This window comes from Capricornis sumatraensis, chromosome 14 (genome assembly GCF_032405125.1).
Source record: "Capricornis sumatraensis isolate serow.1 chromosome 14, serow.2, whole genome shotgun sequence".
Taxonomy (NCBI): Eukaryota; Metazoa; Chordata; class Mammalia; order Artiodactyla; family Bovidae; genus Capricornis; species Capricornis sumatraensis.
In genome coordinates, this window is record NC_091082.1 from 33,664,790 (window position 1) to 33,683,481 (window position 18,692).

General features: G+C 37.8%; 1 protein-coding gene across 1 annotated transcript in view; it reads right to left on the reverse strand.

The window, feature by feature from the left end:
• AIDA (axin interactor, dorsalization associated) overlaps positions 1-18,284 on the reverse strand; it is a 51,440-nt gene extending 33,156 nt beyond the window's left edge. The window contains exons 1-4 of the mRNA XM_068985933.1: positions 18,106-18,284; positions 10,363-10,432; positions 2,225-2,278; positions 1,760-1,814 (exon numbers count right to left, since the gene is read on the reverse strand). Coding sequence (XP_068842034.1) covers positions 1,760-1,814; positions 2,225-2,278; positions 10,363-10,432; positions 18,106-18,215 — 289 coding nt within the window. The 5' untranslated portion in view covers positions 18,216-18,284. The remainder of the gene's footprint in view (positions 1-1,759; positions 1,815-2,224; positions 2,279-10,362; positions 10,433-18,105) is intronic.
• Between the last annotated feature and the right edge of the window lie 408 nt (positions 18,285-18,692).

Here is an 18,692-nt window from a genome sequence, read left to right on the forward strand (position 1 = left end):
CAAATACATGGGTCAATAATCTCTCAGGAGTTTGACCTGAAGAATCATGATATCAAGGACTGATGTCAATATTGCACAATTACAAGTATTAATAACAGAGTGTAATGGTAGGAATGTAGGCTTTGAGATCACTTCAAACCCAACCCAGTTCGAGCATTTACAAGCTGTAAAATCATGGGCAAGTGTCAGTAAAATGTGGTTGAGTCTATTTATCTGAGTGTTTGGCACATTCCTGCTACTCTGAAAAATGGTGATCATTATTACCAACAAGAAAGTCTATGAGGTAACAGAAAGAAAAATTGAGTGTGTCCATGGAAAGAGATAATAAACACCTGATTTTAAGTGTTTACAGTCTTTACAGTGAACCTACATATTCTTAAGTTTTATTTGGAAACAAACTGAAAAGAGATGGAAAATAGTTACTAAATGAGGATCCCGAATCCTAATTATTCTTATCATTTAAAACTGAACATTTCTAATTTTCTTCAGAAACATAATATAACTCAGGTATCCTCAATGCAGCTGAAATCTTTTTTTAAAAGAACCCACCTGCCAATGCAGGAGACACAAGAGATGTGGGTTCGATGCCTGGGTTGGGAAGATTCACCGGAGGAGGTAATGGCAACCGACTCCAGTATTCTTGCCTAAAAGATTCCATGGACAGAGGAGCCTGAAGGGCTACAGTCCATGGAGGTTACAAGAATCGGACATGCCTGAGTGAGCACAAATGTGTTTTTCTTAAAATAATCTTATATGTAGGCACTTACAAGAGACCAATTATTCTATGATTACATTTATGTGAAACGTTCAGAACAGGCAAATTTATAGAGACAAAAAGTAGATTAGTGGTTGCCTCAGGCTGGGAACCAGGGGAAGCTAGAGAGGAATGAGTGAATGCTAACGGATACAGGGTTTCTCTACGGGATGATAAAAAATGTCCTAAAATTGACTGTGGTGATATTCAATACTTATGCCCTTGCCTATATTTCAAACATTTCCTCTAAGAGAACATTCATTTGAACCAGCAAAAAAGCTTCATCTAGCACATCCTAACCACCAAAATATTTGAAGGAATTGTTTACTTAAAAATAAAAAAGAAACATTTAGGAAGTAAAATGAGGACAATAAAGAAATATTTTATAAAGCAGTTTAAACAGCTGGCTGGACTGCAGTTTTCACTGACATTCAGTATAAATAGGCATCAATGACTATAACTTTATACTTCCCAGTAGAATCTACTGTAAATGTTTACTAAAGTAATTTAATTATTACTTTAGTAAATAGTAGTCTTATTACACTGAATAAAACAAAGGCTAAAACAGATAGGTGAGGTACAACATAGAATCAAATAATTTTTCATTCTGTAATGAAGGTGAGAGGGCTTCCCAGGCAGCAGTGGTAATGAGTCCGCCTGCCAATGCAGGAGATGCAGTTTTGATCCCTCGTTTGGGAAGATACCTTGGAATAGGAAATGGCAACCCACTCCAGTATTCTTGTGTGGGAAACTCCATGGACAGGGGAGTCTGGTAGGTTACAGTCCATGGGGTTGCAAAGAGTCAGACATGACTGAGCACACAAGGTGAACCAGACAATAATTACTAAAAATATTATAGGAATTACAAAAGCACAAAAAATTACATAGGATTAGATAGTAACAGAAAGGACTCAAACTAGCATCTCTGCTAAATAATCTTAATATCCATAATAGTGTAAACATTTTTCTAAAGCAGTATAATAAAAAATATGAAATCAAGCTTACTTGGTTCTAGCTTCTTCAGATCTTCCAGTTTAAATTCTTCCTGGGACTGTGTGGACTGAATTTAAAATATGCAAATTACATATTTTTAATACAAAGACTTCACTGCACCCGATGCCTTTTATTATGGCTAACAAAATATTCAAAAAGTAGCCAAAATAAAAGACTCTATCTCTTGCTTTCAAGGTTAAAAAAACTTTTTTTAATTCCAAATTAGTTTTTGTTTTTTTGGGAACATTCTGACTAAAGATACTGAAGAAACAAATTGAAGCCATATCTTTTATTTTTACAGTTTATATAACTTGAACTAATAGATCTTTTAATAGGAGTTTAATTCATGAATTCTTATTGTTAAAAAATCCTTTTGTGACTATACTGCTTTTGACATGAATGCCTAACATTTTATCAATAGTTCATACTAATTCCTTTTCCTTATATTAAGAAGTTGAGAGGGGGGAATCTATTTACCTGTAAAGCTGCACTTCGTAATTCCAAGCATGTTGCAATTTTGCCTATGGTTTTCTGCAGGAAAAAGAAAAAGTTATAAATACCAAATACATTATAACCGTTAGTTGCCAAAAATCGAGTTAATATTTCATTGATAAGTGATCTATGATTTTAAAAGTTAGGTTAAATTTTATTTCTTTTTAGCATTTTGCAGACACTGGAGATGAGACCATTGGACCATTGGTTGGTCTAATGTGCCACAACCAATTTTAAATCATTTGCTTTGATGATAGCTTTCTATATGATTTAAAGGGCAATGAAAAGGACTTCAAACATCTCTCCAAGCTTTGCCTTCTCTTCTTCTCCATAAGGTCTGATATTAACTAAAAGACTTAAAATCAAAAATATCTGAAAGTTAGCACAATGGTATAATTTAATTTTGACTGAAGTCCAATCTTAACTTGTTCAATTAAATTTATCAGCAATGCTAAGCAAAATCAATACTTGTGATAAATGGTGGCAAACTTTATAGTCAGATCTGAGTTATCAAATAGATATAAATGACAGGGCATAATCCTTGCCTTTAATAAGCTCATGTTTCTATTAAACATATAAAACACATACAAAATCACTGTAACATAAAACAGAGGAACTTGGTTTACAGGTATCAGCAAAGTAAATGCTAATATGCCCTGAAGAAATAGGACAGGAATCAAAATTAGGGATCAAGCCCCAGTGACTGGGAGGATTTCTAAAACTAAAGAACTTGGAAAAATGTCATAGTTCAGTTGTCTAAAGTCCCAAACTGAAAATAGGGAGATAGGTTTGAAATGTGAAATGTGTGTGGATTGCAGAGGGAGGGGTTATTATGAAGGGGACCTTCTATGACTAGCTGAGGAATGAATCTGTTATTACTTTAGCAATAAATTACACAGATAGTTTTTGGACAGAAGAATGACTGTCAGATTTGCCCTTTAAGAAAACTGTTGTGGTAACAGTGTCCCTAGAGTAAAGGAGAGAAGGGCAAAGACTAAAGATTAGATCAGGCTATTTCAACTGTCCAGGTAATCAGTAGTCAGAAAAAGAACATGAATGATTAGGGTTGAATTGAAAAGGGAGGAGACCCAAAAAACAAATATGCACAAGAGCAGGCAGCTAAATATGACAAGCAAGACTTTGAAATCTTTCTAAAAAAAGATATTTCTTAACTTTCTGTGCAATGCCTTCACAATATAATATTCTGGGGAAAAGTGATATTTTTCTACACATCCTGATGACCTGCAAAAGTTCAGTCAATTAGATTTGGTGGTTTCCTCTTATGCCAATTTTCTTTAGGAGATAAATGAGGAGCAAAGAGGAGTAACAAGTATTGTCCTAGTATCTAGCACTCAGGCTAGTGAGTGCTAGGCGATTATCATACAGCCATTATATAGCTGGGATAGCAATTCACAAAATAAAACACTAATTCTACAAATAACAAATGCTAGAGAGGGTACGGAGAGAAGGGAACCCTCTTACACTGCAAGTGGGAATGTAAATCAGTGCAGCCACTATGGAAAACAGTACAGAGGTTCCTTAAAAAACTAAAAATAGGGTTGCCATATGATCCAGCAATCCCACCCCTGAACACATATCTAGAGAAAACTATAATTTGAAAAGACACATGCACCTCAATGTTCATAGCAGCACTATTTATAATAGCCAAGACATGAAGTAAGGTAAATAAATGTCCACTGACAGATGAATGGATAAAAAATACACACACACACAGACACACACACAGACACACACAGAGGAATACTACTCAGCCATAAAAAAGAATGAAATGCCATTTGCAGCAACATGGATAGGCCTAGAGATTATCATACCAAGTGAAGTAAGTCAGAAGAGGAAAGCAAATACTATATGATATCACTTGCATTTGGCATCTAAAATACGACAGAAATGAACTTATTTATAAAACAGAAGCAGACTCACAGACAAAGAAAACAAACTGATGGATACCAAAAGGGAAAGGGGAAGCGATAAATTAGGAGCACGGATTAGCAGACAGAAAGTACTATAATAAACAGTAAAGCCCTACTGCATAGCACAAGGAACTGTATTCACTATCATACAATAAACCACAATGGAAAAGAGAACAAAAAAGAATATGTATATATATGTATAACTGAATCACTCAGCTGTGCACCAGAAGCTAACACAACACTGTAAATCAAGTATACATCAGTAAAAAATTTTCAAAAATAAACAAACTACTACTGAGCAAAAGATATGACTCTTGGTCAAGGAACTAGTAACAATATTTAACTGTTTCCACAATCTTTAAAATTTCCTTTAATCTTAATGTGAGTTTAGAAAATGTCAAATTTTATTCTGAAATTTTATATTTAATATTATATTTAATATAATCGCTGTAAAAGGATTCAAGATACAGATTTACTTACCCTCTGAAAGAGCTGTTGTAGGGGAGTCAGCAACAATCTTTTCTATATAAAATCTAATATCACTAAATCAGTGGTGTTCATATATACCACTCCAATCTGACAAAACTAGCAAATGACTTTAATATAGTTAGTAATGGCTAAAACCTACTGAGCACTTACGAAGTGTCAGATTCTCCTAGGTGATTTACCAACATTAATTCATTGAATCCTGACTATAATCCTATGCATGAGATACAACCATTTCACATCTATAAGATGTGAAAACCAAAGAGAGGTTAAGCAACTTGTCCCGGACATCAATGTCTTCAATACAATAGCAATATATACAACAAAGCAATACACTTATTTTAATATCATTTGGTCACACTTACGTTCTTTTAAAAAAAATGGTTTTGAAAAAGGGCTGTCTGTATTAAGGGACATGTATCAGTGAGTAAGTCTTTAAAACATTAGTTAACTCCTTTTCCTTCTTTACAATCCATTTGATTTGATGTTTTTAACATTTCAGGTAAAATATATTCTAGCTTAACAACTATAAGTCCACTAATAACCTATTTTAAATGTAAACATTTCTTCAAGTTAAGAAGAAGCAACAGTTTTTTACAGTCTATTGAAACTATGGCAAAATACCAATAGGCATTATTCATAAGTATTTTAAGGGACCACACCCAACATCAGTATTAAAAAAAGAGTGAAACACTATCATTTTTCAGCCACAGCAATGACTTTTATTTTTTTTATTATTTTTATTTTTTTTTAGCAATGACTTTTAAAATGTAGCATTTATTGACGTCAAAATCAAGTGCTTGCTACTGTCATTATTCTACCTTTCTTAGAAAGAAACGGTTCAGAAAAATTATTAAGAAGCACAGAACATAAATCCTGACTAATATACATTAGGACTAAGCATTCAAGGTAAGTGAACTTAATCTTAGAAAGATTTAAATAATTAGCATTTCATTCAAATTAATTGCATATGTCGAACAAGGTATATAGGTGGAAAATGTCATTTTCAGAATACTGGCTGTTTTACTTTGTCATTAGCTAGGGGAATGGTTAACTCCAAAAGAGCTATTAAAGGAAAAAAGCAGTTAACAATTAAAGAACTACAGTAATTTTGCCAAAACATATTAAGGAAAAAACAGTTTACAAAAATACAAAGAGTTAAAGGAGCATAGTCTCAATCCAGACAGTTTTTTAGATTTAGACAGTCCATCATCTATCCTCTAGCTGGGGGGAGGCAGAGAAGAAAGGAAGCGAGGGAGGAGGCAGCGGAAAGGGAGACCTATAAAATATAAAACAAGCATATAGTGCTGGAATTCTCATCACCACTCATCTGATTCAAAACAGGGAAAAACTTTCTAAGCATCATGAGACAGGATGTTCTATTCTGTCCAGAAACTTACACAAGAAAATCTACTACACCAAAGTAGGGAATTTAATGGAATGAAAGCTTTTGGCAGCTATTTTTTGGCAACTAAACCCAGTTGTTATAATGACAAAACTATTAAGAAATGAAATGAAAGCTAAGTCAACTGATCATGAGAGAGGATCAAATAAGAATTATAAACTTGATTTTCCACCAGAAATCTTTGAGATTATGCATAGAAAATCCATATGAAGATTTTCTACCACCAACTAATTAAGTTAAGAGAGATCAGTGGTGTGGCTTTAGAGTTCTTCACATTTAAAATAAATACTGAGAAGTATATAAGTTTCTCTCTAAAAAAATAATTCCTCTCATCTTAATACAAATAAATATCAATAATCTAAGATCTAACAAAGCATTTATTCATCAAATAGTTTTGAAATCTTACTGTGAGCAACAGTAAAAAGTTTCATAAAGTACTTTAAGGTGGTTTCTAAAAAAATCTTCTTTTAAAGTTCCACAAATTGTTGAATGGTTGGCATAATTCTAAAATCTGTCTCTGCTACAAATGCATTCAAAATAGTAAAAGCACAAAGAGTATAATTCAAAATAGAAAACATATAGAATAGTTTTGCATAGACTAATGTAAGGAACATTCTCCGTTTTTCTCTTTTAAGGAAACACAACTGAGTTTCTTCTCCTTTGGGTTACATGCCAGGTCTGGCATTCAAGTAATTTTGCAGACCTAACAGTCAGTTTCAAAATTTCCCATAACATGTTCTTTAGACCCAATGAAATATTATAAAGAGAAGAGGAGGGAGGCTTTCAAAAGCAAACAAATTTAAGAAATACTCCATTACCCAAACTCTTTAAAAATCCAACATACACATTAGCATGTTAAAAGCCCGAAAGTCACAAACTCTGTTGATGTAACATCTATCAATTCTTCTGAGTCAATATTCTCCAGATAATGTCTGGGAAATCTTTGTTTTCTAATCATTTTTTAACTTGGAGTCTCTGATTTTTTCCTTCAGTTCAGTTAGTTCAGTCACTCAGTCATGTCCAACTCTGAAACTTTATGGACTGCAGCACGCCAGGCTTCCCTGTTCATCTCCAACTCCTGGAGCTTGCTCAAACTCATGTCCATCAAGTTGGTGATGCCATCCAACCATCTCATCCTCTGTCATCCCCTTCTCCTCCGACCTTCAATCTTTCCCAGCATCAGGGTCTATTCCAATGAGACATTTCTTCACATTAGGTAGCCAAAGTATTGGAAGCTTCAGCTTCAACATCACTCCTTCCAATGAATATTCAGAATTGATTTCCTTTAGGATGCACTGGTTGGATCTCCTAGCAATCCAAGGACTCTCAACAGTCTTCTCCAACACCACAGTTCAAAAGCATCAATTCTTCCGTGCTCAGCTTTCTTTACAGTACAACTCTCACATTCATACATGACTATTGGAAAAACCACACCTTTGACCAAACGGACATTTGTCAGCAAAGTAATGTCTCTGCTTTTTAATATGCTGTCTAAGTTGGTCATAGCTTTTCTTCCAAGGGGCAAGTGTCTTCATTTCACGGCTGCAGTCACCATCTGCAGTGATTTGGGAGCCCAAGAAAAGAAAGTCTGCCACTGTTTCTATTGTTTCCCTATCTATTTGCCATGAGGTGATGGGACTGGATGCCCTGATCTTCGTTTTTTGAATGTTGAGTTTTAAGCCAGTTTTTTCACTCTTCTCTTCATCAGGAGGCTCCTCAGTTCCTCTTCACTTTCTGCCGTAAGGATGGTTGGTGTCATCTGCGTATCTAAGGTTACTGATATTTCTCCCGGCAATCTTGATTCTAGCTTGTGCTTCATCCAGTCCAGGGTTTCTCATGATGTACTCTGCATATAAGTTAAATAAGCAGGGTGACAATATAAAGGCTTGATGTACTCTCTTCCCAATTTGGAACCAGTCTGTTGTTCCATGTACAATTCTAATGGTTGCTTCTTGACCTGCATACAGATTTCTCAGAAGGCAGGTCAGGTGTTCTGGTATTCCCATCTCTTTCAGAATGTTCCACAGTTTGTTGTGATCCACACAGTCACAACAAACTGTGGAACTTTTTCCTTAAGTGACATTAAATAAAGCCTGTATGTCAAAGTGACCTTTTTTGCCCACTGTGAAAGTTTTATCTGTATTTTTAAGGAAAGTTAAATTTTTAAAGGTAATGACTTGCCTTATATTCATAATGTAGTACAGAGTAATGGGGGGTGGGGGTGGGTCCTTCTCCCAAGCCCAAGAAATAGGCAGGCAGGCACAAGCTCTCTCTGGAGACACAAACGGCAGCCACATATGCCTCCTAGGCAGGTTTTTAAATACTAAATACCTCAGAAATAAGGTCTCCAGGAAAGGAGGAGGAGCAGACTACCTCAAAGGCAGAGGTCATTTGAAGATTTAGAGATGGTTTTCAAGATCATTTAGGGTTATCTTATCCCTCATTTCATACACAAGGAATTTAAGGCCCACAGACAGAGCCAGGGTTCAAGACCAAGTCTTCTCACTTCAGATTTCAGGCTCATTCCTCTAGGTCATGCTGCCTCCTGGGCCTTATGGAGGGGGTGGATCTGTGTAAGCTGAAAAGAGAGCAGCTGGGCACCTACCATAAACAGCTATAAGTTAAACAGACAGCATTATCAAACACCCAGCTTCAGCCTCAGGAAGTTAAAGAAAATTTTAAAAAAGCTGATTTTGTCTCATTAGTCTAATCATCATCATATGCCAAAGCTCATTTCTTGATAACATTTTAAAAAAACTGTAGTATGTTTTAGGTCAAATCACTTTATACTTGAGTTCATATTAGATCCTATACCTAAGCAGTAGATGTTGGAGATGAGGCATGTAAGTAACTTGAGGGAAACAGGTGATTAAAACATGGCTGTCAAACTTTTTTATTACCAAAGCTTTCATTTTGATTCCATATTCATAACATGCATTGTTAGCTGTTAAAGTTACATATTCAGATAGTTGAGATTGTTTCAAAATGTAGATGTTCAACCCTTAATTCTGTGATGTCAGTCGATCACATCCTAGTCATTCCTAGACAGATATCACAAATCTTGGATGTGATAAAGCATATAGTCCTTTTCCCTTTACTTTTGCAAACCAAGTATTTCCTCTGAGCTAATTATTTTCCTGGGCTAAAATCCTAAGTCTCCTAAATCTATCATCAGTCAGTTCAGTTGCTCAGTTGTGTCCGACTCTTTGCAACCCCATGGACTGCAGCACACCAGGCCTCCCTGTCCATCACCAACTCCCAGAGTTTACTCAAACTCATGTCCATTGAGTTGGTAATGCCATCTATCTATCAGCGATACTAGCAATTATTAAGGAAAAAAGAAAACTACACTTTAAAATTTTTAAAGTTCTATTTCTTTTCAAAATACAAAATAAAAATACATTAGATAACACAGACTCTAAATAGTTTTAAATGCAAACATACTAACCTGTGTAAGAAATATGACTGACCCTAATCTTTGGGATTTTTTTCTTTTCAAACTCTTAAAAAGAAGAATCAAATAAGTACAAGCCTAAGAAGTGTTCAAAGAGTCATTCCCACTCCTTGTACAAAAAAAGGATAAAAGCAAATTAAGTTGCCATAGTTTTCACAATGTCTTTTCTTAATAAGAGGAAAACTGACATCAATTTTTTTCATTATCTGTGAGATTAAAATCTGACTTAATATTGGACCCCTTGAACTAGGAGAAAATATGGATTGTTTCCTCCCATTTCTTCTCATTCTGTTAAAGTAAAGCTTCTTAAGATATCCCATTTTTCAGTCTTTAGCAGTACAGGGAATCAATTTGACACATTAAAATTTTAGCTCAAGGAGAAAGGATACTCTTGAAACATTTTGAAACTTTATGCATTTACTTTGTTGATGGACTCATGCCAAATTTTTTCTTGAACTAATTTTTTTCAGTGGTGGCTTGTTTGGTTTTTGTCTGTTTTGAGAGGAGCTGGAAAAACAGTTAAGGGAGTTCAGAGTTAAGAGGCGGGATGCAATTACTCACAATCTCACTCCAGTCTCTGGTGCCCCCTCCTCCCAACCAAAGAATGGATGGTCTCCACTAAAGTTAAAGTCTAAATGGCTGAGAAAAGAAATTCATTAAGTGAGAAATTCACTGCATGGTAAATCATGTGGTATCTCTGATTACTTAATGATCAGCAAAGCATGATCAGTATCATTCTTTGTACTTAAGTATAATGGCTTTTGTTGTTTGTTTTTGCTTAATGGACTCAAAAGACAGACCCTTTTTCACTTGGAATCTGATGTATCTAGAGATTATTTTATGGTACCTTTTGTTCTTCTGTGAATTCAGAATTATTGTGTTGAGCTTGGGCCTCTTTTTGTAGGTGTCTTGCTAATCTGTAAGAAGAAACAAACATTCTTTAGAAGGCAAGGACAGCAAAGTATTTCAAGTAGAAGGTAAAACAATTTAAATCTTAAAAAACAGTGAAGTACAATAACACTTTTCTTCTGTTTTCAAAGTATAAATCTACACTATCATTAGAATCTAACTTCATGTAACAATGAAAATAAGATACAATACTTTTCAAACCATTTCACTGGGATAAATTTCAGCTCGAGACCATAAAAAGAGAATCATAGAGCTGGAAAGAATTTCAAATGACATCTAATTCAACTTTCTTCTGTACACGATTTTCTTCTATAATAAACCAACAGCAGTTGTCCAGATTCAGCTTAAACACTTCCAGTGAACACCAATAATAGTACTGACCAGAGATATTTTATCAGTCTATCATTAATTTGCTGATAAGACTAGTTTAAATTACAGCTGTAACAAAGTGATGATACTCTATCAAATTATACTTTTGAACATATCTTTCAAGGCAAATAAAGAAAATTCCCTACCGATCAGACATGGAAATCATTGTTTGTCCAGTTATCATCATACTTATAAACAGCAGCTAGTCTTGGATGAATTTTCAAGGACAGATCTGTGTTACAAGTCTAAGCTCAACAATAAAGATCCAGAGCTATTTCTGAGATACCAAAAACCAAAGGAGTGTTGCTTACAGCTAAACAATAAAAAGACAAATAACTAAATTTAAAAATGAGTAAAGGATTTGACTGACAGACATTTTCTCCAAAAAGATACAAAAGTGGCCAATAAGCACATGAATATAATATCATTATAGAAATACAAATCAAAACCACAATGAGATACCACTACACACCCACCAGGATGGGTATAACTTTTAAAAGAGGGGGGAAAACTTACAATGTGTGTTGTCAAGGATGTGGAAACTAGAATCCTTACACTGAAGTAAGGAAAGTAAAATGGTACAGTCATTGTGGAAAACAATCTGGCAGCTCCTCAAAAAGTTAAACTCAGAGTTACCATATAACCCAGCAGTTTCAAAATCCTATATATATTCCCAAGAGGACAGAAAACATGTTCACACACACACACACACACACACACACACACACACACACACACACAGAGTACATAAATGTTCACAGCAGCAGCATTTTGCACAATAGCCAAAAAGTGCAAATTCCCCAGATAAACAAAATGTGGTGCACACATTCAAAGGAATATTATTTGACCATAAAGAATAAAATACTAATACATTCTACAACATGAATGAACCTTAGAAACATTAAACTAAATGAGAGAAGTCAGATGTAAACAATCATGTATTACCTGATTCCATTTGCATGAAATATCCAGAATGGGTAAATCCATAGAGATATAAAGCAGCTTAGTGGTTGTCAGGGGCTTGGGAAAGGAGAGAACTTGCAGTGACCCATTTCAGGTAAAGGGTTTCTTATGAGGGTGATGGAAATGCTCTGGAATTAGATAGTGGTGATGCTATGAATAGACTAAAATCTACCAAATTGTACAACCTCACAGTGATAAATCTCATGTTATTTATTTATTTTTATTTTTAAAATGTGTGGGGCAGCAGGGGGTGGGGGAACCAAAGAACCAAAAGGACTTTTTTGGTGAAACATTTTATAACTGGCTAAAGAATTTGAAACTACAATTCCCAAGCATACTATACTATCCCAGGTGGGGAACGGAGGCAGGGACACAAGAGGTGCATGTGCTGGATTTCCTACCAAGCCACAGCAAAAGAAGTTCACCATGTTTCCAAAAAGCCTTAGATGGAAGTTCTACTCTATGTAATCGTATCTTTAAAGATCAGGCATCAAGTTCACTTGATGACCTCTGTTCAGTCTATGCAAGGTCCACATTCTTCTCATCAAAACCCAAGAAACTCCTACATGAAATCATAACATTTACCAGGATAGCTCTACTATGTTACTTAAAATGTTTCCATCCATTTGTTTCTTTTCCTCCCAAACTGGAAATCCCAGAATATTTTTCCTAAAATGTCATTCCCAGACCCACTCTTTTGCAGATTTTAAGCAGGAGTAAGTATAATTAGAAATAGACAAAGCCATACTTGTCCCATACAGTACTTCATTTACTTTCTAATTCTTGCTAATCTACCATCTACGTATAGTTCTCTTTAGGAATCACAGTCTACACTTAACAATGTCAACCGTACATCCCTGAATTCAGGGCAGCTATAGTGTGGCAGTTTCTTTATTTGACTAGCTCCATTTGCTTGGAGAATCCCATGGACAGAGGAGCCTGGTGGGCTGTAGTCCGCAGGGTCACCCAGAATCAGACACAATTGAAGCAACTTAGCACACACACACACGCCCACACAATATGCCAATAGTGACTGTTAACCTAAGCAGGTCACTGTCAGAAGAAAGACTATAGGAAATATTTGCAAATCATATATCCTATCTGATGAAGGACTTACATCCAGAATATACCAAAAAACCCTTCTAACTCAATAGGGAAAAGACAACTCAATTGAAAGACAGGCAAAAGGTTTGAAGACATTTTACAAACAAGATTTACAAGGAAAATAAGCTTCAAAGAAAAGATGCTCAGAATCATTAATTGTTAACAGAAAGGCAAATTAAACCAGTGAAATACACTATATACGCACTAGAATGGCTATAATCAGAGGGCAGCCACATGATAACAAATGCTGCCAAAGTGGATAAACAGGAACTTTCATATATTGGTGGTAGAAATGTAAAATGGTACACCCAGTTTGATCAACCATTTGGCAGTTTCCTTTTTAAAATTAGACATAAATTTACCATATGAGCCAGCAATTCCACTCCGTGGGTATCTACCTAAGAAGAATGAAAATACACGTGCACACAAGGACTTGCATGTAAATGTTCACAGCAGTATTAAAAAACTAGAAAGAATTCAAATGTCCATCACAGCAGTATTAAAAAACTAGAAAGAATTCAAATGTCCATCGATTAGTGAATGGATACACAAAATATGGTATATCCATACAAAGCAATGTTACTCACCAGTAACAAGGAACAAAAGACTGATACATGCAACAACATGGATGAAACTCAAACATAGGATGCTAAATCAAAGGAGCCACATACAGATGATAGGATTCAATTTACATAAAATGTCCAGAAAAGATCATTTCATCTTTAGAGACAGAATGTAGATTAACAGTTCCCTGGGACTAGAGTGGGAATATGGGATGACTGCAAATGTGAAGAGATCTTTGTGGGGTGATGGAATGCTGTAAAACTTGATTGTAGTGATGGTTGTGCAACTTGGTAAATTTACTAAAAATTCACTGAATTGTAAAATGGTGAATTTCACTATAGATAAATTAAACCTCAATAAAGTTATTTTAAAAAACTTTTTTAAAAACCTAGGCAAAAAAGCCGAACCCATAAACGACTGCACCATTTTAAGACAAAATGAGACATAAATCTGTCCACTGAGGAAAAACCCACATGCTCTAGGTATCAGAAGAGCAGGTAAAAGAGTTGACATTCTATTAGTAAAGGTGAGAAACCTACCAACTGTTCTTCTCTAGAGAATAACCTCAGTTTACAAGGGTACCTACAGTTAATACAGGACTATTCTCAAGGGGAAGTTTTAAATACACTTAACGAACATAAACAAGTGACCCAGAGTCCCACAGCAATCTATGACAGTTCTTCTCAAACTAGAGTGAAGGACGAGCCCGCCCCCCCCCCATCTGTTCTAGCCTAGTGCTTTTATAAAATAAAATAAAAACTATCATGAAGATGTCAAACTGCAATAAAGTTTCTAAATCTTAAATCCCAATTTCTTTACTTATCTTACTGCATACCAATAACAGTTTGCAGACCAGCAAAGATCTGGGACCACAACTTGAGAGGTGCTGATATCAGACCTAGTAAAGATGATTAATAGCTATTATCCAATCTTCAAACTCAGCCATTCATTTTACAAATATTTATTGAGCATCCATGCGCTGGATCAATAGCTTAAGACTGATTCTATGAAATAGGGAAAAGAGAGTCCATACCACTCTACCCTAAGTTAGGGGGCAGGTACCCACCCCAAGGCTGCTGAAAGAGGTAACCTGCTAGATAAGAGTTGTTTCTAATTGACCATGCATATTTGGGGGAGCAATTTTAGTTGTGACATAATTTGTTTAGATTTTCCAATATTATCGTGGCATCTCCTCCTCAATGCTTCCACAGCATACTCTCTGAATCAATCCATTCACTAGAATACAACAATTACATAATATCTAGATAAGAGAAGGAAATGCAACCCACTCCAGTATTCTTGCCTGGAGAATTCCATGCACAGAGCAGCCTGGTGGGGTACAGTCCATGGGACTGCAGAGTTGGTCACGACTGAGCGACTAACACACACGTAGCAGCCTACTACTACTTGGGACACTAACCATACAGTAGAGAACAAAAGAGACAACTCCCCCTATTTTCTGTCCCCAAAGACCTTACATCCAAGTGGAGAGGGAGACAACAAACCAAATGAATACAACAAGTATATTGTATTTTAAATGGTGGTAAATATTATGGAAAAAACCAAGATTAGGGGGTTGGATTTGCAAGACTGAGGTAAGAGGGAGTGGGAGTGGATAGCAGACTTAACCGAGCAATTTTATTTAATTTCTATTGGAGTATACTTGCTTTACAATGCTAAGCTAGTTTATGATGTACAGCAAAGTGAATCAGCTGTTATGTCTACACATATCCTCTCTTTTGGATTTCCTTCCCACTTAGGTCACTGCAGAGCATTGAGTAGAATTCCCGGTGCTCTACAGTAGGTTCTCATTAGTTGTCTATTCTATACACAGTATTAAACAGTTTATACATGTCGATCTGTCTCCCAATTCAGTCCACCCACCCCCCCCCCCCTTTTAACCCGGCAGTTTTAAATAGGGTGGCCAGAGAGGGTCTCACAGGGAAGACAATATTTGGACAAAGACCTGAAGGAGGTGATCCAACAACCCGAACAGACAACAGGGAGTGTTCCAGAAAAAGGACAAATGGACTGAGGCAGAAGCAGGCTTCAGGAAACAGCAAGGACAGTGGTAGCACTTACTCTTTTCATACTTCCGTGACAGAAATACCCATTTGTTTTAAAATCCTCCATTAGACTCAGTACTGTGAGGGTGGAGATCAAATGTTATTCATGTCTATATGCTTAGCTCTCACTTGCTGAGTGATGAAACTGTTCAAGCTGTGATATTCTTACCTTACAATAAGTACAAACATGCTTATTCCCTCCCTCAACATCAACATCCCATGAACACACTCCTGTATGTTGTAGGGTTGTAAAAACACTGCTGGCTTCCCCATCAGAAAGGCCAGTTCTCCCAGACGCCTCCTCCTTCTCTCAGTATCTAGTCAGCACCTAAATCCTGTCCATTCTTTTTCAAATCATTTAGTGGCTCTCAAATCTCTTTTTCGGCAGCTTTTCTCACAGATAATTCAAATAAAAAAGACATCTGGCCTTCAAATTTGTGAGTATATCAATCTTAAATTCAACTTCATTTTATATGTGGCCTGTATGTTTACAAAGTTTAAGCCAATTATGACACATTTCTATTCAAATTTGACATTGGTGGTTTTTATGATAATTTGAGAATTACTTTGAATCATGACGTTCAAGGTTAGTCACTGAGGTTCAACAACAGATTTGTCTGTGCCTATTACTCCCTTACTGAGATGTTTTCAGAAATTCCAGCTAAACAGCTTGCATATTCAATTTTCCTTTGTAACTTCAATTGGACATGGTATTCTTCACTTTCCATTGTAAGGTCTGCTGCTGAGTGCCAACAGCTGCCGAGGTCCCACCATCACAAGTAAAAGGCAGCTTTAGATTTCAGGCTCTGCAAGTTCAGTTAACATAGAATGAGGATGCCCGGTGCTCACTAATTGACTACAGAATGGAAGGATACATTCTCTGGTAATGAAGGAAGTCTTCTAATAATTCCAATTCACTTACGTATCAAAACATTTGTTTAACAAAATGTCTTAAACGCTACACAGAAGAGCAGACTGGATTTGAAATTAAAAAAAACAAAAAAAACCCAGACCTTGGTACTATAGTTGTGTGACTCCAGGTAATTCCATTAACCTGAGCTTCAGTTTCCTCACTTGTAAAATGAGAATAATAATATTCTTACTGAGCAGTTGCAAGAGTAAATGAAATCAAGTGAAACTGTGAAACAAAAGCCAGAAGTTATCACACATGGCAAAATGGCCCAAAGCATGGTGGTTTTCAGGGCTTTTGAAAAATGGCAGGCAATTCAATGTCAGTAAGGGAGATAGAAAACATCTATGCAGGATTTCTCTGGTCCAGTAGCTAAAACGTCCGCCTTCCAATACAGGTGGTGGGAGTTCAATCCCTGATTGGGGAGCTGGACCCCCACATGCCTGGCAGCCAAGAAACCAAAACAGAAGCAATATTTTAACAAATTCAATAAAGATTTTCAAAACGGTTCACATTAAGAAAAAAATCTTTAAAAACACTTACGCATTTAAATTACCTTAATGGTCAGATAAAAACAAGTAACCACTGTAGAAAAATACAGGATTTATATCTTTCAAGGACCAACCCTGTATTCTTTCCAAAAGACGTTTGAGAAGGAAAAAAAAAATGTTTTACTAGCACATGGTTTCAAACAATAACTTACTTTAAACCAAGAGGTAATTAATGTCAACAGTTTGCAAACAACAGCATTTTAGCAGGCAGTTCAGTAAAATGTGCAAGAAACCAAGCAAGGTTTTCTATATACGCAAACCTGGCCTTATAATTTTAAAAACATCCCTGAAGTTTGGGGAGGAAACCAGAAAAGGAAAGAAACTGGACTTGGGGAGATCAAAAGAACCTGGTGCTCACTTGTACCCGGCGGCTATACATTATACACAGGAAAAGGAGGAGGGACCCGACGAGGGAGTGGTGGCTCCTGTGCGTGGTCTATTAATTCACATTTTGCTCTCTTCTGTTCACATCCTGCGCGGACTCCACCCAGAGCAACCGAGCGAGGGGCGGGTGGGACTCACCCAGCCTAGCAAATAACAGTCCTAGAAACCGAAACGGATTCGAGGTGAATTGGGAAAACAAGGCTCCCCAGAAAGAGGGGTGGAGAAGGAGCGCGAGAGGGGATCCTTCTTTCGGCTGATGAGACCTCCGGTCTCTATGCTTCCCGGGGGCACCCCCTCCCCTCAATCGCCACCCGTTCCCTCCTGTCCTACACGGGGGAGGAGGAAGGCACTGTACACAGAGCAAGGCCACTCATCCCTGGAACGTGGGCGGAGAACACAGAAGTATTCCTAAGAGATTCTAAAAGAGAAACTGAGGGGCGGCAACGTGAGAGAGGAGGAGAGGGGAAAAGGAAACTGCGGAGCGGGGGACCCGGGAGACGGTGGCCAGGAACTCAGTAGTAGCCTGAATGGGCCGGCGCCCCGGGAAAGAAGGGCTACCTGTTGCACTGGAACTGGCCCCGCGGAGGGCGAAAAACCCCAGAGAGCGGACCGTTGTCTCCAGAGCCAGTGAGATCTCAGCCCCAGTGCCTGCGGGGCCCCACCCTGAGAAGCCTTGGCTACAGATACAGTGATGAGAGACACCGACAGAAAGAAGGGGGGAGGCGGCCGACTGGAGCCGGTCTGGCCCGCTCCCGCGGTTAGTCACTCACATCTGATACTCGTCTATCGCCTCCACCAGCTGGCCCCAAGAGTCGAAGTCGGCGCCTCTCCTAAAACTGGCGCCCCAGCGCTGCAGCAGACTTCGGGTCACCTCCGACATGGCCGGTCCCCACCCCGTCCCCTCCCGCCCCTACCCCCAGGAAAGGCCGGGCTCTAGGGCGCCATCCTCCCCGGGCCTGGCCCCGACATTAACAGGGCCAGGAGGAACCGCTACGGCCACCGCCGCCACCCGCCAAGGAGCCGCCCAAGCCCATTTGCCGCCACAGCCAAACTTTGCGGCTCTAAAGCGGCCGCCCCGCCGAAGCTCCGCCCCCGAGGCCCCGCCCCGGGTTAGGTTGAGGCCGCCCCGCTCCCCCAATTGGCTGCCATTGCTACTGAGGAATTCTTCCTCGGCTTAGGAGGCTCGGCCAGCCATGCTCTTTGTCTCTAGAGAAGACCGCAGCTCACGAGGAAAGACTATGGAGCAATATCTTTAAAAGGGTTGAGGAACGAAGTTTTTTTAAGGGGGCTGCGACAACGCGGCAGCCTCCACTACCGAGGCGGCGCACACCGCCGAGCCTCGGTAGTTGTCATGGCC